The sequence below is a fragment of the Lontra canadensis genome, unplaced genomic scaffold (genome assembly GCF_010015895.1).
Source record: "Lontra canadensis isolate GAN:19392208 unplaced genomic scaffold, GSC_riverotter_1.0 scaffold1, whole genome shotgun sequence".
Taxonomy (NCBI): Eukaryota; Metazoa; Chordata; class Mammalia; order Carnivora; family Mustelidae; genus Lontra; species Lontra canadensis.
Genome location: NW_022630995.1, coordinates 124,429,226 through 124,451,348, shown reverse-complemented (window position 1 = coordinate 124,451,348; position 22,123 = coordinate 124,429,226). Strand labels below are relative to the sequence as shown.

The 22,123-nt window shown below is 33.1% G+C and overlaps 1 protein-coding gene across 2 annotated transcripts in view; it reads right to left on the bottom strand.

The window, feature by feature from the left end:
* Window positions 1–22,123, bottom strand: part of GLRB (glycine receptor beta) — a 97,407-nt gene that overhangs the window by 13,214 nt on the left and 62,070 nt on the right. For both annotated transcript variants that reach the window (XM_032863008.1, XM_032863016.1), the window contains 5 exons: window positions 20,502–20,731; window positions 20,255–20,337; window positions 18,531–18,671; window positions 13,316–13,468; window positions 51–343 (listed from right to left, as the gene is read on the bottom strand). In XM_032863008.1, coding sequence (XP_032718899.1) covers window positions 51–343; window positions 13,316–13,468; window positions 18,531–18,671; window positions 20,255–20,337; window positions 20,502–20,731 — 900 coding nt within the window. The remainder of the gene's footprint in view (window positions 1–50; window positions 344–13,315; window positions 13,469–18,530; window positions 18,672–20,254; window positions 20,338–20,501; window positions 20,732–22,123) is intronic.

The following is a 22,123-nucleotide window of genomic DNA, read 5'->3' as shown; positions in this document are numbered from 1 at the left end:
ACTTCAGAGAGGATGGGGGAAAGAATTTCCTTGGACAGTTTCAAACTTACCTGCAAAGTGCTAATGTGAACAGGAGTGCCTGTACCGTTAACAGTATTCTTTTTAGCAGCATTTCCACCTTTCCCATCTGCTTGCTCAGCCTTAGCAATTCTGGCTTTTTCTGCTTCAACTCTTTTGGGGTTATTCAGCATCACCTGGACAACAGCATACTCCACCAGGGAAGCAAACCCAAAGAGAAGACAAGCAATGAGCCATACATCAAGAGCTTTAACGTAGGATACTTTGGGAAGTTCGGCAGCAAGGGTTGTACACTCAGAGGCCAAGCTGAGTACCGAGAAGATACCTACAGAAATAGAAATGGGAGTTAAAGTTGTTTTTTACCCCTGTGAAATGTTCTGCAAACATTACTTTTGGACAATATCCCTCTCCAGTAAGTTGCAATGCTTCTCAGGTCTCTTTCAAGCTCAAAAAGTAGAAAAAACAATACTAACATACTTTTTATCTTAGGATTTGTGAACGTAGTTGGAGATGTTTATAAATATTTAATACTTAAAAGTAAACAGAAATTTAAACCAAGGTGTAAAAACACAATTTAGACCGGGTTTAAATACTACAAATGTCTAAAAACTATTCTGTAGTATCTCAGAGAAAGCCACAAAGCTCTCTAATTAGTTATTTCATTTTCCACTTTATTTTAGACAGTTACAGAACTGAATTTTACCCAATGAAGAACTAAACCTGAGCAAGAATGGAACATATAAAACAATTTTCTGATAAGGTTCACCATTAGAAAACAAAATCTAATAGAAAAGATAAAGATAGAGTATTCCTGATTATTTCAGGGAAACAAATGATTTCAGCTTTTCAAGGAAAGAATAATATTCTGCTACATGTAATATTAACCACTTATGGAAAGCTTACTAGTTATATATCAATTTAAGTCAAATAATTATAAGATCCCAAAGGAAAATTGCATTAATTTATATCCCTCCTTTTCTTTCCACTTGCCATATTCCCAGCCTTTCCCTTTAGTCTTTGTCTCCCTTCCTTCATATTTTCAGAAGAGGGCATGGGCAAATATGACCCACTGGCACTAACTACCAATAATACACGGATCAGAAAAAATCTTATATGATGTAAAGGGAGACTCACTTTCAGCCATGTAGGAAATAGGTTTACCTTGACTCTGTGAGTCCATTTCACTTATGGGGCAAAGTACACTTTTTAATTCTTAGATTTGACCACCCCTGAGAGTTAATGATACGTTATCCTAATAAAGATGTACTTGGCTCTCTTTTCTCTTGCTTTGGAAATATGGTAAGTACTATATTAGTATTAATAATCAGTTAAAACATTGAAAAATATATTCCATCAGTTAAATTCTGAGGCTCTTGAAAGTTACAGAATTTGTTGGTTTGCTTTTTTATAAGTATGCAAGAGTTTAAAGAGTCTCTACTAGAAAGAAAGGTTTCTAGCAGATGGAAACAATATTACTTAGAATATAAAGACTTGATAAACATCTAATATGCTATTAAACTAATTATCCTTAGTCCTGAGGAAAACTAAGAACTAATTAATAGGACTATATTTTAAAAGCTAATATAGGTCTTAATGTTTCTAACCTGAAGTGGAAAATAACATAAAAATCCAAGGTCCTATCACTTATTTCTTGAAGCTACAGTGAGTTATACCTATGGGCATTAATTTGGCAAATGATATTTCCAAGTCAATTTTTCTATTCTTAATCAAATGTTATCTGTCAACCTATCAATCAAAAATAAGCCTTACTTAATTCCTTGAGACAGAATATATTGACACACCATTCTCCATGTTTCCATAGCATTTCATGTTCATCAATAACAGATAATATATCAAACTTAGTATTATACCTGAATATTTTTTGATATATTAGAAACTTCATGAGAAAATGGAGAATAATGTCAGATTATAGAGGGTCTTAAAAACCCTTTAATGAATTTACCATATTTGGTAGAAAATATTAAGAAATTGTAAGCTGAGGGAAGAGAAATGACATTATCAAAAGAATGTCAAAAACATTACTTTGGTAAGGATATACAAAACAGACTAAGGAAGGAAAAAAAATAGCAGTTTCAGAAAGAAAGCATGAGAAAAGAAGGATAGGACTAATATAAAAAGGATTTTGAAAAGAACATTTTAAAAGACTTGGTTATTGATTGAAGGAAGAAGGAAAAGATTGAGAAAATTTTCTGAAAAAAAGAATAACTAGAAAAGTACCCATATAAGATGGGAAGAAGAGACTTAGAAAAGATAATGACTTTGGTAATGAAAATACTGACTTAGGTTAGATAAAGGCCAAGAAACTGATGACCATGACAGAGCACAAAGCACGTGAGAGTTTTGTAAAAGGAAAGAAAGATCAGCCAATATGAAGCTGGAGGTCACGCTGAAAATGCAGAAAGCTTTGTGAGGAAAAGATGCTGGAGTGTCAGAGAAAGGAAACCAAAGAAAGAGAGAAGGGACTGCCTTTTAAAAGGAATGATATGACATTAATAGATGTGGGGTGGTGGGGGAGAAAGGAGGTATTTATAATTTCAGGTATTAAGTTAGAAACCATGATAGTCAATTCTATTAGGATTTTTATCCTTTCAAAGACAAAAGAATAGAAATGGAGATGAGTTCTGGAGGAGGAGAATGTGAATATCATTGTATGCCTTCTCTTTAGGAAATCATATTAAAACAGGAAATATTCTTTTTTATTTTTAATCCTAAAATAGGAAGTCATGGGGCACCTGGGTGGTTCAGTCATTAAAGTGGTCAATTCTTTATTTCACCTCAGGTCATGATCTTGGGGTGTGAAATTGAGCCCCGTCTCAGGCTCTGCCCTCAGCGCAGAGTCTGCTTCAGATTTTTCTCTCTCTCTCTCTCCCTCCATCCCAACCACCCTCATGTACTCTCTCTCTCTTTCTCTCAACAAATAAATAAAATCTTTTTTAAAAAGAAAATCTGAGCAAATAATATTCCTTTAGACAAACATTGTGACTTTATCTTAATACATTCTTCAAATAAAATTACTTCATTATTAAATAATGCATAGTGAATTTCTATCTGCATTTTAATAAATCATAAGCCAATCAAAGGAAATTCCACTGCTGGGTATCTACTCAAAGCAAATGAAAACTCTAATTTGAAAAGATATGTGTACCCTTAAGTTGACTGCAGGATTATTTACAATAGCAAGATATGAAAGCAACCAAGTGCCCAATGATAGATGAATGGATAAAGAATATGTGGTATGTGTGTGTGTGTGTGTGTGTGTGTACAGTATAATATTATTCAGCCATAAAAAAATGAGATTTTGCCATTTGCGGCAATAAGGATGGAGCCAGAGAGTAGAATAGAATGCTAATGTAATAACAAATGCCATGAACTAGTCAAGGAGTAACTTCAAGTGTTCATATATCTATCTAAACTCCAAATAATTTTTATACCATTAAGTGATAAGCTATTTATCAAATTCATAGATGTGGAATTGTGATTAATAAAATGAAAATTCATTTAGAAGTACTACTGAATTATATTGGGATGTTATCATTTCATAATGCCTTAATCAAAGGATACTAAAGGAAAACCATTATTAATATCATGTCCAAATTAAAATCCAAAAAGACTTTTTGACATTTCTGAAAGAGGTCCTGCTCCAGATGAAAAGAGTATAAGAAAGAAATGTATATATGTGTGGTCTGCTAGAGGTCTGAGTTGTAACCTAAATTATCAAATCTTTTTGAATGGAAGTTATTTGTTAAAAAAATTCCTTTTTAGCAGCAGTTCAAGTGTTTTATGCACCAGAGAAAGGGAATGTTCTGTATAATTTTTAACAGTTAGTTCCATAGTTGTTTGCATAGTTATTTCCATACTTAAAGAAGTAACTAAGGACAAAAGTCTTCACCTAAAATTTATAGAGGGAGCTTTCATGTTTGTTAACAATGGAAAAGGTAAATCAAAACGAGATTGGGAGAATATCCAGTGTCTTTTCATGTGTTTATTGGCCCTCTGTAAATCTCCTGGAAAAACATCTATTCAAGTCTTCTGCCCGTTTCTTAACTGGACTTTTATTTTGTTTTGTTTTTTTTGCTATTGAGTTGTATGTCTTTGTTTATTTTGAATATTAGCAAATCATATCATATGATAACATATCATATCATATGATAACATATCAGATATATGATTTACAATTATTTTCTCCAATTCAGTAGGTTATTTTTTCATTTTAATTAATGGTTTCCTTTGCTGTGCAGAAGTTTTTTAGTTTGATACAGTCCCATTTGTTTATTTTTGCTTTTGATGTCAGACTCAAAAAATCATCACCAAGACCTATGTCAGGGAGCTTACCACCTGTTTTCTGTTAGGAGATTTATGGTTTCGGGTCTAATACTTAGTCTTTAATCCATTTGGCATTAATTTTTGCACATGTATAAGATAGTGGTCCAGTTTCATTCTTTTGCAGGTGACTGTCCAATTTTCCCAGCACTATTGAAGAGACTGTCCTTCCCCAACTGTATATTTTTGGCTCCACCATTATAAATTAATTGACCATATATGCATGGGTTTATTTCTAGGCTCTCTATTTTGTTTCATTAAACTGTGTGTCTATTTTTCATGTCAATACCATACTGCTTTAACTGCTATAGCTTTGTAGTGTAGCTTGAAATCAGGGTGTGTGGATACCTCCAGTTTTGCTTTTCTTTGTCAGGACTGGTCTGGCTATTCAGGATTTTTTTGTAACTACATACAAATTTTAGGATTGTTCTATTTCTGAGAAAAATGCTATTGGAATTTTGATAGAGATTCCACTGAATTTATATACTGCTTGGAGTAATATAGACATTTTAACAATATTAATCTTCTAATCCATGGGTATGGAATATCTTTCCATTTATTTGCATTGTCTTCAATTTATTTAATGACATGTAGTTTTCAATACATAGCTCATTTATATCCTTGGTTAAATTTATTCCTAAATATTTTATACTTTTTAATGCAATTGCAAATAGGATTTTCTAAATCTCTCTTATCGTTCATAATTAGTATAAAGAAACACAACAGATTTTTATGTGTTGATTTTGTACCTTGCAACTATACTGAATTCATTTATTAATTCTAGCCATTTTTTGATGGAGTGTACAGGGTTTTCTGTATATAATATGTCATCTGCAAAGAGTGACAGTTTAATTCTTCCTTTCCAATTTAGATGCTTTTTATTTCTTTTTCTTGCCTAATTGCTCTGTCTAGGACTTCCAATACTATGTTAAATAAAAATAGCAAGAGTGGGTATCCTTGTCTTATTCCTTATCTTAGATAAAAAGCTTTCAGCTTTTCATTGTTGAGTATAATATGTTGACTGTGGGCTTGTTACATATGGGTTTTATTATGGTGAGGTACAATCTCTCTATATCTACTTTCTTGAGAATATATTTTTAATCATAAATGGATGTTAAATGTATCAAATGCTTTTTCTGTATCTACAGAGGTGATCATAGGGGTGTCATCATTCATTTTGTTAATGTGGTATATCACACTGACCAGTGTACAGATGTTGAATCATTCTTGCATCTCCGGAAAAAAATTCACTTGATCATGGTGTATGCTCGTTTTAATTACTCTTAAATTAGATTTGCTAGTATTTTGTTGAGGATTTTTGCATGTGTATTCACCAGGAATATTGGCCTGTAATCTTTTTAGTGTGTGGCATTTTTGTCTGTTTTTGGTACCAAAGTAATGCTGACCTTGTAAAAAGTTTGGAAGAATTCTCCTGTTTTCTATTTTTAGGAAGAGTTTGAGAAAAATTGTTAAATGTTTGATATAATTCGCCAGTGATGCTGACCAGTCTAGGACTTTTGCTTTTTGGGAGGTTTATGATTACTGATTCAACGTCCCTGTTGGTAATCCATCTGTTTGAATTTGCTATTTTATTATGATTTGGGATTGGTAGGTTGTATATTTATCCATTTCCTCTAGGCTGTTTATTGGTGTATAAATGTTCCTAAAAGTCTCTTGTGACCCTTCATTTTTGTTGATATCAGTTGTAACATCTTTTTTTTTATTTTAATGATCTGAGAATTTTCTCTTTCTACGTGAATCTAGCTAAATTTGTTTGTTTTCAAAGAGACAGCTTTTAGTTTCATTGATCTTTTCTCTTGTCCTTTTAATCTCCACTTATTTCTACTATCATCTTTATTTCCTTCCATCTACTTACTTCTGACTTCATTTGTTCTTCTTTTTTATAGTTCCTACAGGCATAAAGTTAGGTTGTTTATATGTGATTTCTCTTGTTTCTTGAGGTAAGCATTTATCACTATGAACTTCCCTCTTAAAACTACATTTGTTACATCTATAAATTTTAGTATGTTACATTTTCATTTTTATTTGTCTCAGGTATTTTTAATTTCTCTTTTGATTTTTTGACCCATTGGTTGTTCAGTTGCATGCTGTTTAATCTCCAGAAATGTGTCAATTTTGAAGTTTTCTTTGTGTAATTAATTTCTAATTTCAGGGACACCTGGGGGGCTCAGTTGGTTAAACTTCCAACACTTGGTTTGGGCTCAGGTCATGACCAGAGCCATGGGACTGAGCCCTGTGTCAGGTTCTGTGCTCAGTAGGGAATATGCTTGAGATTCTCTCTCCCCCTCTCCCTCTGCCCCTTCCCCCCACTCACATGCACATGCACTCTCTCTTTCAAATAAAGAAATCTTTGTAATTTCTGGTTTAATACCATTGTGGTTTGAAAAACTGCTTGATGTGACTTTGATCCTCTTAAATTTATTAAAACTTGTTTTTCAGCCTAACATATGACCTGTCTTGGAAAATGCTCTATGTACACTTGAGAATATATATTCTGCTGCTCTTAGATGTAATATTCTGTATCTGTTAAGTCCATATGTTCTAACATGCTGCTTAAGGCTGATGTTTATTGATCTTCTGTCTGGATGGTCTCTCCATTGGTATAAATGGGGTATTAGAGTCTCCTTCTATTATGTATTGCTGTCTATTTCTCCCTTTAAGTCTTTATATATTTATGTGCTCCTATGCTTGGTGCATAAATATTTACAAATGTTATGTTCTCTTCTTGGGTTGACCTCTTTGTCATCATGTAATGCCCTTCTTTGTCTCATTATAGTCTCCTTTTTTTAAAAAAAGAATTTATTTATTGGAGAGATAGTGAGAGAGAGCATGAGTGGGATGAGAGGCAGAGGGAGAAGCAGACTCCCCACTGAACAGGGGGCCTGAAGCAGTGCTTGATCCTAGGATTCTGGAATCATGACCTGAGCCAAAGGCGGACACTTAACCGACTGAGCCACCCAGGTGCCCCTACAGTCTGTATTTAAAAGTCTATTTTGTTAATATAAGTATAGCTACTCCAGTTTTGTTTCCATCTGAATGGAATATCTTTTTATTAAAGTAACATGATACATTAAATCATACATTAAAGTAATAAGATTTCCTTTTTAGATAAAATCACAAATATGTAATGGTTTAATAACAGAGCTTCCAAATACATGAAGCATAATTTTTATAGTATAAGATATTTAATAACTCTCTCACCAATAGCTATAAAAATAACTAGACAAAAGACATAAAAGACTTCAAAAGTACTATCAACCAACTTGACTCCATTGATATTTATAGAACACTACACCCAACGATGACAAATATACTTTGAAAGTGAACATGGTATAGTTACCAGGAGACATATACTGGTCTGGGCCATAAAAAATAGTCTGATAAACAAAAGTTTGAAATCATATTCTGACAAAATCAAAAAGCATTAAAATAAAATTAAAATCATGTTCCAGTACTTACTAAAACTCTAAATATTTGGAAATCAAACAAAATCCATGGGCCAAAGAAGAAATCACAAAAGAAATCACAAGATATTTTTAACTGAAAGAAGATGAAAATATTTATATCAAAATTTTGTGAATAGTAGCTAAAGTAGTGCTTATAGGGATATTTATAACTTTAAATGCTCATATTAGAAAAAAAAAGATCTAAAATCAATGATCTGAGTTCCCACTTTAAGAATCAAAAATATCCAATTAAATTCAAACTAATTAAAAAGAAAAATTTAATAAAGAGCTAAAAATCAACAAAAAGGAAAATAGAAAAGATAAATGAAACAAAATCTGAGAGTTTGAAAATGTCAAGAAATGGGCAAGGCTTTAGCTAAAATGATTAAGAATAAAGAGAATTCACAATTTAACAATATCAGGAACAAAATCTGGAATACCACTACAGCCAGACATTAAAGGGATAAAGAAATATTATCAACATATTTTTGTGCTAATAATTTTTGCAACTCATGTAACATCTAGAAATTAATCAATATAATTCACCAAAATAAATATGAAAACCCATCTAATTACTTAAATACATGCAGAAAAAGTATTTGGCAAAATTCAATCAAATTTAAACTCAATCCAAATTCAATCAAATTTTATCATACATGATTAAAAAAAAAACTCTGAGCCAACTAGAGAGAAAATGGAATCTATGCAACCCAATTAAGACAGCTGCAAAAACTCTACAGCTACTACCACACCCAATAATGAATGGCTCAGTTATTTCTACCTAGAATCAGGAATAACCCCTGTCTCAACAATTCTATTCAACATTACACTAGAGATCTACAATAAGGTAAGAAAATTAAATGTTAGGGAGTATGTGAAGTAACTGGTAAATGTTAGGGAGTATGTGAAGCAAATGGTACCATCTTTTTGATAAACTCTATAGTAGTATTTTATAAAAGTAAAACATATTTTGATATCATCTCACACCTGTCAGAATGGCTAAAATCCAAAACACAAGAAACAACAAGTGAGGTTGTGGTGAGGATGCGGAGAAAAAAGAGCTCCTGTATACTGTTGGTGGGAATGCAAACTGGTGCAACCACTGTTGAAAACATTAAGGAGGTTCCTCAAAAAATTAAAAATAGAACTACCCAGAATTACATCCAGTAGTTGCAGTACCAGGTATTTACTGTAAAAATACAGGAAACACTACTTCAAAGGGATATATGGTCCTCATGTTTATTACAGCATTATTTGCAATAACCAAATTATGGAAGCAGTCCAAGTATCCATCCGCAGATGAATAAAGAAAATGTGGTATGTATGTGTGTGTGTATACCACATATATACCCATACATACACACATGTAAACATACCATGGAATATTATTCAGACATAAAAATTATGAAATTGCCATTTACAACAACATGGATAGAGCCAGAAATTCTAATGTTAAGCAAAATAAGTCAGAGAAGGACAAATGCTATACATATATATATATATATACTAGTCACATGTGGAATTTAAGAAATTTAAGAAACAAAACAAATGAGCAAAATAAAAAAAAAAGACAACAGAGAGAGACAAATTAAAAAACAGACTCTTAACTATAGAGAACAAAGTGATGATTACCAGAGGCAACAAGGATGGGGGGATGGGTGAAATAGGGTGAAGGAGATTAAGAGTACACTTATGATTAGCACTGAGTAATGTATAGAATGTCTGAATCACTACATTGTACACTTGAAACTAAAACATGGAATATTTACTATCAGTCCTTTTACAGGAATTTGCTGTTCCCTGGAACAAATCCACTTTGTCCTAGCAAAGTTCAGTCTGTCCACCAGATCTCATCCCCTCTCACTTCTCAAGGATTCTGCTCCTGCACTTCTTCCGGCTATCATTTTTTCCTTTGTTAATGCTTGTTTTCCACTAAAAATAAACATAATATGATTTTGTCCATCTTAAAAACAAAACCCCAAAACCTGTCAACTCCTATTCCCACCCCAGCTATTTCCCTATTCTTTTTCTTTTCACAGTTAACAATCTCCAATGGGTTGTTTATACTGGATGCCAATAGTTCCTCCCCTCCAATTCTCACTTGAAATCACTCCAACCAAGCTTTCCTCTTGTCACTCTATGGAAACTGTCCTTATCATGGACACCAGTGACTTCCTCAGGCTGCTGAATCCAATGACAATATTTAGCCCCAAACTTACTTGATTTACAAGCAGCTTAACTGATCACTCCCTTCACCTAGAAATGCTTTCTCCATTTGGCTCCCAGGAAGCTACATCATGTTGGTTGTCACTCATCTTCTCATCTTCTCAGTCTCAGGGATTGAGTTCTGAGACATCTTCTCTACCCATACTCCAGTCTCACTTTAAAGATCATCTATATTCTGATAAATCTGAAGTTCTTACCACCAGCCTTAATCTTTCCTAGAAATCCCAGTCTTGTATATCCAGTTGAATACCTGATAACTCTACCTAAAAGATATCTCAGACTTAACATGTCCAAAAAGAAGCTCCTGATCTGTGCTTCTTCTCAAACATACTTTGCCCACAGCTTTTCCCATCTAATTTAGTGGCAGCTTCATCTTCCTGGCTTTTCAGCCAGAAAAACCCTTGAAGTCAGCCTTGAATCTGCTTTCTTAAATCTGACATACAACACATCTGCAAATCTCATTATGTCTACCGTAACTATCATCTATTTATAAGCGTCTCTACCCCCTGGCAATACTGTGATTGTTTCACCTGGATTACTAGAGCTTCCTTATAATTGCCTTCCCTGCTCCCGTCCAAACCCCCTTTTAATGGGTTCTACACAAAGCAGACAAAGAGAATCTATTAAAATTTAAAGCAGATCACATGTAAAAGCCCTCAAAGTCTTCCCATTTCAGCCAAAATCATCAGAATGCCTTAGGAGATGTTACATGGTCTCCTCAATACTGCTGTCTTTCTGACCTCATCTACTAATCACACTTTCACTCATTCTGCTCCAGCCACATTGGCCTTGGCATTCCCAAAATATTCCAAGCATGCTCCTGCCTCAGGAATGCTGGACTTAATGATCACTATCCCAGCTCATTCTTTGCTAGATACACACAGTGATTCATTTCTTCACCTCTGTCACATTTTTATCCAATATCATTTCCTTCTGAGCAGTTCCTGACAAGCAGGCTGCTGTCCCTGAACTCTCTGTCCCTACATCATCCTTCTACCACTCCCTGGGCATTAGGATTATTCAATTGAAGCAGAGCTGACATACAATGCTATATTAGTTTTAGGTGTACAACATAGTGATTTGACAATTCTATAGTGTGTTCAATGCTCACCATGATTAAATGTATTCCGCCATCATACCTTGTTATTATAGTATTATGGACTATATTCCCTATGCTGTACTTCTCATCTCTAGGACTTATTTGTTCTATAACTGGAAGTTATATGTCAACATCTTAGAGATTACATATTGTGCTTATTTGGTGTCTCTTTCTTTCCAAGAAAAAGTACACTCATTGAGGCTCAGTGTTTTTCTTTTGTTTTATCTATTTTATCTATTTTCTATTTACTTTAACTATATGCCCATCTTCTTGAACATTGCTTAGGACATAGTTGGTGCACAATAAATACTTGCTAAATGAATCAAATATGTAAAAGTGCTTTATAAACTGTAATGTATAAATGAGACATATTATTAACTCCTGAATGGGTAATAAGCACTTTCCACTCATATTTTCAATCTTCCAATTAACCTTTGAGTATTTTTTCATCCCTATCGACATTTTAACAGAGTAGGCTTAAAGAGATTAGATCTGCTTGTTGTCTAAACTGTCACAGCTAGTAAGAAGAGAGCAGGAATTCAAATCCAGATTTAACAGAAGAGACTGACTTTCAACCATTAAGCATGTTTACTTCATACAACAGTTCCACTGGATGTTAACTGGAAAGTTAAGGGACTTCATGACAGAAGTCCCGTAATAGATGGGGATTTACAGAGAAGAATCCTTCAAGAATATGTCAGGGATTGAAATGTCTCCAGAGTACTCTTGGAAGCCTGACATTTCAATTTATATCACTGCATGATATTCCTAATAAGCAAAAAATTAACTATTTGGAGGAAATGCATGATATTTTTGACAAGTCTGACACAAATCTAGTTTTTTAGGAGTTTTATTCTCAGGACAGTATACTACATAGTTCATTCTCATCCCCTAAAGGAGTTAATCTGGGTTGTCACTGTCTTCATTCCAGATACATAACCAGTAGGATGAAATTTCCCACATTTCTGGTTATTAAGATATAGATATGGTCTCTGTGGCTCTTATTAAATACAAACCATCACATTTCTTATCCAGGTAAAACTGTCACTTTCATTGCTTCTTTCCTGGTTGCCTACTCTTTAAAATCTGTATTTCATTTAATTCCCCTACTATGTCAGGAGGGAGATTTGCACAAGGTCTTTTCAATGGAAAAAAAAATGCTGCAACCAGTCCCTAAGAGGCCAGATATACCACAGTCTTACCTATATAAATTCCAGCTGATATTCGGAAAACACACACACATACACACACACAGTAATGAAACATCTTAAAACACTATAAACAATCAAAATTTGTTGTAACAATGTCCTTCTTTTTAAGTTTAATCACTTCATCCATTAGGAGAGCTCTTGATTATTTCATGAAGCAAAGACTTTTTCACCCCTGTATAGACACAGTTTTCAAGACTGGCTGATGCTGTTTCTGTGTGGCAAAGCATTAAAAATAACAAACGGGGGAGCCTGGATAATCAGCTCGTCTTCTCCCTAGCCAGCCCTGATGATGGAGCACACAATAACTGATTTAAGAAAATGACCTGAAGTCATGTTTAAAAAGATACACTGTACCACACATTCCTGGCTGAAGAGTACGAGACGGTATACAATACAACTTAGAAAGAGTCCCGTCAGAATAGTTTTATGTTTAGTTTGGCACTCTTGGGGAGTTTATATTTTAGTTATCTGTGAAAATTACTTAATAATTATTGCATGAAAGTCAAAGTAGGATAGATTAACCGTTTAAAATATCCAAATACATGAAAAGAAAAAAAAAACTTGGTTTAATTATGGAGTTCATAAACATTGAGAAGTTCGAGTTAAAGGTCAAGTTTGGTTTTTTTTTAAGGTTTTATTTATTTATTTGACAGAGAGAGAGAGATCACAAGTAGGCAGAGAGAGAGGGGGAAGCAGGCTCCCCGCTGAGCAGAGAGCCCGATGCGGGACTTGATCCCAGGATCCTGGGATCATGACCTGAGCTGAAGGCAGAGGCTTAACCCACTCAGCCACCCAGGTAACCTCAAGGTCGAGTTTTGAGGGAAGTCTAAAAACAGATGAGAATAAGGTTGCCTTCAATTCTAAAAGTCTATTTTAAAAGTGTTGAGTATATAGTGAGTTATGCAAGGACATAGCACGTTCCTGACACGAGAGAAAAGCACAGAATACTTTACCCAGGGGCACTCGGGCAGCACTTGCATCCGGGTTGATCCAGAAGGAGAGCCAGGAGAGAACCACTATCAGCAGGGTTGGGGCATAAACACCCATCATGTAAAAGCCGACCTGTCTCCTCAGGGTGAAGATGACTTCCACACAGGTGTAGTACCCTTTCGGAAACAAACTTTATGTTAGAAATCAGAGGGGCCCACCTACCTACAACAGCAAAAAGCAATAATGTACCTGTAAATTCTAAGTCACTTCTATTTGAGACAGTTTCACAAAGTAAATTCCACAAAGAGAGTTTTCTCTTATAAATATATAATTTATTTGGTGTAAAGGTTGACATGATGGGACCCGTCTCACCTGACCTTTCACAACCTTATTATGATGTTGAGAAATAGATACCACATGCTGTTCCACTATGTCAGGGCACAGCTTTTAAGTCTTTGTTCAGGGAATTGGCAATGAACTTAAACTTTTCATTACCCATGGGCACTGTCAGAGCAACTGATCTGAAGGAGTCATATAGGGAGCAGTAAATCAAAGTGGAACAAGTCTAAAAAGAAACATTCCACGACTATGTATTGTCAGTATAATTTTTCGGCTACGTGTACCACTTCTTATCTAGAAAGCATAGCAATCTACATTAACTCCTATGCATACTTAAACCTTAAAAAATTAAGCATATTGTAAGTAAATCTTAGCAAGGATAAGAAATACATGTTTTCAGGCTATAGAGATAAAATATTATACAGGGTAGTTATCTGATATTCCTCTCAATTCTGTCCCATCTGCCACTCCAGGGGCTCAAACATGCTTTATGAGGGAAAGGACTTCATTGTCAGAAGCTGAGACAAATGCAGAAATTGCCTTCCAACATAATTCTAGGGATACCATGATACCAACTAGTCCCCCAAATTAATCACAAATTATGGGCAGCCTCATCAGAGCCTTTGCTGACTTGAGAAAATAAGTGACAAGATATTCTTCTAGCACTGGAATAGAAGAGAGACTTCTAGATGTTTGAGACTTTTTTTAAAAAATGCTTTAGTCCTTTCAGTTAGCAATTTAAATATAATAGTTAACGCTTGAAGTGCTTAATTTTGATAAAAATCTCCTTTACCATTCAGAAAAAAGCAAGGCTATGTGCAAATAACAGAAAGTTAATATGTCTCCAATTGTGTTTAGCTTAAACACCAGTATTTCAAAATGCTAAAGTAAATAAATGAATAAATAAATAAAATAATTATGGGGAAAGGACAATATTATTGTTTTTTGCTATTTTATATTTTAAAAGTAACATTTACTTAGTTTTCCTAGTTAGGAAGAATATACACACTTCTAGCACTAGAGCAATCTTCAAATTCATTCATTAATGATACCTATGGTGGTACTGGCACACAATAGGATCTTTAAAAATGTTAAATAAAAGAACAGCTATTCACATCTTCTTATTGAGTAGCTTAGACCAGAAATCTATCCTTTTCTCCATGTGAATTATAATCATTGCTAACTCTGAGAGATTAGAAGAATATTGGGGCTAACGTAACAAAAATAAAGAACTGACTGGAACTGAAGTAAATTCTAATTATGCCAAATGTTTTCAAATTATATAAAACAAAACAAAACAAACAAAAAAACAGCATGTTTGTCTTTTTTTTATTTTAAGTACATTAAAAGTAAAAAATCAATTTAAATTATTCACAGGTTTTTAAAAGATACAAGAGGTCAAACAATGAAAGCTCCCTCCCTTGTGTCTTCCCACCACTCATCTTAACTTCCTGCCTGCATAAACAAGAACATGTTTCTAACTGAAAATCATGTGCAAAATTTCCAAAATAGAATCTTTTATAATTCCAATTTTCCACAATTAAAAGATTCACGGTACCTCCTAAAAGTGGTTCTGAAGTACCTGGCTTTGCAATAGTATCACTTACTCAAGTTCATTTTATGTGTACCTAGTGCCTGTGAGATAGAGAACAACATGTTATGTGTTTACTGCATATTTTTAGGTAGCCTAAATTGTCACAAATATTACAACAACTTACTATAGGGTTGCTCACTTTAAAATGAATTTTGCATTCCATCCCACCACGTTTAAATAACAGCCTAAATAACAGGACTCCTATAGTCTGAAGCCGGTTTCCACCCCCTCCTTTTATGAAGGCACCCACTAGGGGAGCTTCCCAGGACTGGGATGAATTTGGCAATAAAATATATGCTTGGATATAATAGTGATTTGCTCCATAAACTTTTATGAGAAACATTTCTTGGTCTTTTTTGATCTTTTCCTAGTACTGTTACATTTATGAGAGGCAGGTGGGCAGCTAATTGATATAAATGTTCATTGGCAAATTCAATTTACTTTCTATTTCCTGTGAGGTTTTATTTCACTATTATTCACTTAGGCTTTCAATTTAAGTATTTCTGTATACTTGTTTTCCTATCCATCTCTTCACCTTTGTAACATCTATAATTATAAAAAAACTGTAATTTTTTATTAAGTTAAAGCCAAATCATCATTTCTGATTACTTCTGTACTAGTTAAAGAAAATACTGTCCATCATTTTATAAATGTTGCTGTCTGTATCTTTTTCACTATTTTACCTATTAGGCATTCATATATTTAGAAGTTTCCAAATTTATAAATACATATCTAAATATTATCCAAATATTAAAATGTTTTACTTATATTCATATGATGATTCATGTAAACGCTGATAACATGCTTACTGAAACACAGTACATGACAATTATCGTTATGTCAGAAATAAGTTCTTTTATCGTTATTTTCTGTAGCTAATGACAGATCAGCAACTTACTTAAAATATCTCAAAAAGGACCGCAAAAAAGTTTCATGTTTATAATCTTGAGTAACCTCTCAAGCACAAAAATGAACCTTATTTATTTTATGTGTGTACCATATTAGAATATAGATCTATAAAAAGGCAGAGATGTCTCCTTTATTCCTTGTTGCTCCCAATGAAGGTTTTTAGATGTAGGGCTTAAAGGTAAAAAAATAAGCACCCCCAGGATTTTCAATGCTATCTCATAATTTTATGCTATTACATAAAATCAGAAATAAAATTACTAGCTTTATTTTCATCTTTAGACAAAGTTTAAAACTTCAATAGGGTCATTTCAAAGTTCTCAAAACAATTTTGAGCCTATTCATTTTGAAATATAACCATATAATCTAGATGTGGAAACTATTTGCAAAGTGTAGGAGGACTGACTTCACAGGTAGGACAGCAATGTCAGACTCACTATTCCAGTCATCACTCAGTAACAGTATGACTTGGGTAAGTGTCTTTTGTCTATTATCCTAACATGTAAAAAAGGAAAAATAAAAGTACTGAATACATAGGGTAGTTGTGAGAATTTAAATACAGAGTTCCTGCAGAGCACTTAAAATAATGCCTAAGGAACAGCAAGAAATCCAAAAGCTATCTACTAAATATGTGTTTCTACACAACAATCCCAAAAGGATTGTCCTTGGCTTTCAAGCTTTTTTTTTTTTTTTCATTACTAGGTGACCTGTCAAAGTTTCTAAACACTGTAGTGCATTTCCTTAATTTGAGTGAGTACAGAGAAAAGGAGTACAGTTCTTCGTGTAGCAGCTGACACTGATTTTTGCCTGCAACATTCCATAAGTCCCTCAATCACTCTGCTCCTCAGTTATTTTCTGTGTTAAATAAAGGAACTGGTTCAGAACTGTCAATAAGATCACTTTAAAAGCCCATGTATCTGTATGATACATGAGTGTTTTGATGGTCAAATTTTTTAAGAGTTCTCAGGTTTTCCTTTTTAAAAAAACTTTTTAATTTCTTTTAGCAGTGTATTTGTTTTTTATCTCTCTTGTTCTAATATACTATAAACTCTATAACAGAAGGAGCTATTTGTATATAAATGCTATATAATCCATTAAATTATGTGAATGTCAATGACAACAGATGCTTAAACTAACTTTATCTCCAAGTTGCCTAAGTGTTGCATTTACTGTAGCACTGTAAATGTGTCAAAGTTCACTCTGCCTTTTTTCATATTATATTTTGTCTTTGATGATGCCATGATGGCAGCATTATAAACTCAAACATCTGATCTCCCCAAATTCTATACAATTACACTATACATTTTTATTTTGCAAGTCAACATAAATGTTACAATACATTAAATTATATCTATTTCTCTCTCTCACTTTTTAAGATTTATTTATTTATTTAAGAGAGAGCAAAAGTGAAAGAGCAGCCTTGGGTTGTGGGGGTTGGGCAGAGAGAGTCTCCCTCCTGAGTACAGAGTTCTATACCACCTTGATCTCAGGATCCTAGCCAAAATCAACTGTTCGGCGCTTAACCAACTGAACCACCCAGATGCTCCTAATTATATCTATTTCTGAACACCTTTGTCATATCTTTGTTTACTTCCTCATAGAAAATTAGAATTGCATAATCCAAAATTGAAATAATTAGTTTGAAAATAATGAGCAAAATTCAATCAGCCTTTTATGCATATTACTATAGGGAAAACCATTATATTTAATAACAAAAACCCTCAATAACTCTGTCAGTTGTGACTCAAATGTTGAATATGAATCATATTATTAAAGTATTGATTAGTGGGTATATTTTCATTTCTGCAAAGCTCGAGGTAATGTAGTGAATGAGGTTAATTTGTTGTGCTTTTCACAATTAGCTGTTCCATAACCCAGGCCAACAATATTATACAGGGAATATTAACCGATGCCCAGTTATTCTCCACACTTACCACTTCCTGCGCAGCATAAAGATCAGTGCTTTCTGCAACTAAGAATATGGGTCAACCAACATCTAAACCTGCCTGAAAGACAGGCGACAAGTGTGTATGGACTACATTCATTAAATCCATGATGTTTGGTCCCAAACTGAAACTCGCCAGAAAAAAAGTTTCTTGCCAACACCTAAGAAAACTATTGCCTGGGAGAGTTTGTATTACTAAAATAAAAAATTGAAAACCTCTTGTTATGTAGAGTTACATAAAAGCAAAACTATGTAGTAATAAACATTTTTAAGAACTTTGGTGAATGTCATTTTATGAAAGATTTAAATATATGAAGGTAAAGATAAACTACCTATAAATACTGAACTCACTTTTTAAATAATTTTCTTCTATTCTGCTCCTGGCATATGTTAAAATTGAAACAAACCTTTGAAGCAGGACTTAGTTTTGTTTAATTCAAAGAATATTACTTACCAGTGCCTTTATAGTATTTTGTACAGTTGCCATATTCGATATCTTCCTTTTTTATATCAAACTGAGGCAAGGCGATTTTTTCTAACTGAACAGGATCCCCTGACTGCCAGATAAATCGTAAATCATCAGTTGTATAGCCAACTATAAACAAAAGCAAATAAATAAAAATATTAGTTTGAAATGTAATTGATATTTTCTTAATATTTTAAGAATCTAATTATTACACACATAAATGGTAAATAACAGGTCATTCTTCTTTGAAACTCTTGTTAAAAATGCAGAGATAAAATCTATGGCTATCAATGAAAACAGTAGCACAAATTTACAGATAATTGGCTTAAAGAAAGAACAAGCTAAAACAATGAGCATATGGTACACAGTTACAATCTCACTGCCTCCTATATAGTAGCATACTTTGCTATGTCAGATTTCAGAGCTGTCATCAATAAAAAGTAATAAATAAGTTATATTAGCTTTCTGAATATATGCAGAATAGACTCATTCACAATTATACAATATGCTAACATGAAAATTAAAAAAAAAACAACCTTAAGCACAAATCACTTATATTTTTGAAGAAATAACTACAAACTTCCCTAAGGGAGTTGCATTGCACAGGAAAGCAGGAAAACAGTCTCTTGAGTGGACATCATTATTAAATGCGAAAGCACATATTTTGGGTTTAGGTAATACTGCTACAACTCAAGGATCCTATAGGGTTTTACAGCCTACCATTCAACTATAAGTACTTGGATTTTTCAAAGCAATACTTCAGTGCATCTGACAATAGATTTGAATATAAATACCCAGTTGGAATTTCTTACACAAATACATATTAACACAGGCATAAATAGATACTACACACAAAAACGTACATACATACATACACTTATATCTGCAAAATCTCAATTTATACTTAGAAAGCAGTTGAGATTGTTCAAATTTAGGTTCCAGCTTCAGTGATTTTTTTTTAAACAGCAGATAACCACAAAGTAACTTTAAAGCATATCATCTAGCAAGTATATATATAAGATATTTTACAAGGCTATTCTTTATTTTTTTGCTGAAAGAGGTCATTGAATATAGGTCTTCAGGCTAAGGCTTCTTTATTTTAGTGTTAGTTTTTCAAGTTTTATGTCCTACCTTTATTTTCAAAAGATAAGCATGATTAGCAAATTAATTTATATATTTTAAAGATAATTATTTCAATAATTATTTCAGTTAATATACCTTATACCTTAATGTGGTATATCTTTCATGAAGTGAAAAACATATGATCATAGAAACACAAAAATCCCAATTTTGTAAAAAAAAAAAAAACTTTTTAGACAATCCACAGAAAATGACTACTTGGTAGGATTTAGGTGCTGTTTTTTAATATTTTCAAATTTTCTGATCTGAACATGTGGCTTTAACAGTAGAACAGTTATTAAGATATGGTTTTCTCCTTTATTTATATTATCAACCCAAATGATGATGGCAGTTGGAACAATTTAGAAGTGTACACCTACATAAACTGAAAGCAAAACCTAGCACCCAAAAGATGTATCTATCTTAGTAATTATTACAGTAAAAGAATAACTATTTTCCTAAATAAATTATTCTACTATTTGTAATAAAAAGCATTAGTTTGACCATTGTTATCTAAGAGATTAGTAGAATGTACTGCTTAGAGATTTTAAGAATTTGTACTCCTATAGTCACTTAGGGTCTCATTTACATACAGCTCTCCAGTTGCATCTTGCAACGTTGTGTATCCATGGGAAACAAAGTCAAGTCCAAAGGGCATGAAAGAGTAATAGATAACCTGAAAATAGAAACAGAGGTCTTAGATGTCACTTAATGTTTTTGTCTGTGACAATCTGAATTTATACATATATATATATATATATATATATATATATACACACATATACACATACACACACACACACACACACGTAGGGCTGTACAAATATTATTAAAGAGTACCTCATGCTGACAAGAACATCTCCATCACGAAAAATAAAAAGAAGGATATTTTCCTGGGTCACATCATGAAAATTGGCACTTTTTTCATTTGCGAAAAATAAGTCAGGTTTCCATAGACATTTGTACATTGTGGGATCCACTGTCAGTGCGTCCGAGCCCCGAAAATCACTAGGGAGCTTCAGCCTGGGATCATTCCATTTCTGTCTCAAGAAGATGTTAACTCTATAGTCCTGGAAAAAATTGTGTGCATGTGTGTGTTTACTGCTATTTGAAAGAATATATTCAGCACCAGAATAAAAAGAGTTTCAGTGATAAGCAGCACAGATATTTTTATTCTCCCTCCATCAAACAGGATCAAAACAGCTTGGTCACTAAATATAAAGACACCATTGTATCTATTTAATAACTTTACAGAAATTACCTTAGCACTTGCTAGCTCCAATATCAAAATATAACTTTACCAATAATTGCTTCACCTTTTTACAAATACCAGTTATGCCAGTTGGTTAAGTGGTATTATCATAAAAACATGAGATTACTAAATATTGTCATTCTTCACCCAAAAAATTAGAATAAAATTAAAAATAGATAAGCCAAGGGAAAATATTTCTACTGCCTTTTACTAAGTAGCAAGCTATAAAAACAATATATAACATGTATATATGTCTATAACACATACTTACCTACATATATGTAAGAAGGAAAAGATAAACTATTCTTGACTACTCATATGTGTATATGATTGTAGAGAGAATGTGAGAAAGTTAAATGAGACTTGCATCATGCAAAACAGATTAAGTATATCAAAATTTGAGTTACATTTATTTAAATAAGAAGAAAAATGTTTTGAAATCCACTAAATAGCTGGCCATTTTACTTCAGTATTTTGTCTATCTTCAAAAATACTCATTTTAAAACTTTGTAAAAATTGAATTATGTCAAGACATAGATCTTAATATGTGAACCTAGAAACATGTTTAGTAGCTTAATACATTTTATATCGCCAGTGAAATGGGGGTCTGCCACAAATCAGATTATTAGCATATACGTACTTAGCACTGAGCATGGTGCTCAGGCCTTTTGATATTAATTTTACATACTGTACTCAGAACATGCACAGAAGTGCTCAAGGTAAAAATTGTTTTGGACTTCAGCTTCCTTGCTTTCAGTCATTCAAAATTCACAAAATGCTGTCTATCCATAGCCTTTCAACATGATGAAAATGAATTAAAATCTTAGACTTCAAATCAAAATCCAAATAAGTAACTAGAAGAGGTTATAGATCATCTTTTATTAAGTTATAAGAATAGATTTCTACGAAATCTAAGTGCACGTGTTTTATATATGTATAACATATAAAATAAAACATAAGGAGCAGTAACTGTCCCAGTAAAAATGCTTGGAAAATTTACTTTCTTACATGATCTTCAGACTCTGTGTAATAATTGTAGAAGGGTAAGGTATGTAGTAATGACATCCACATATTGATGTATAGATAGTGAAATAAAATTTAAACTACCTACATCTCATAGCTACTCTAAACTTAAGATTTATAAAAAAAATTTCAACATGTATAATACAAATCGATTCTTAAAAATCATATGCAGATGATGCTAGAGGAC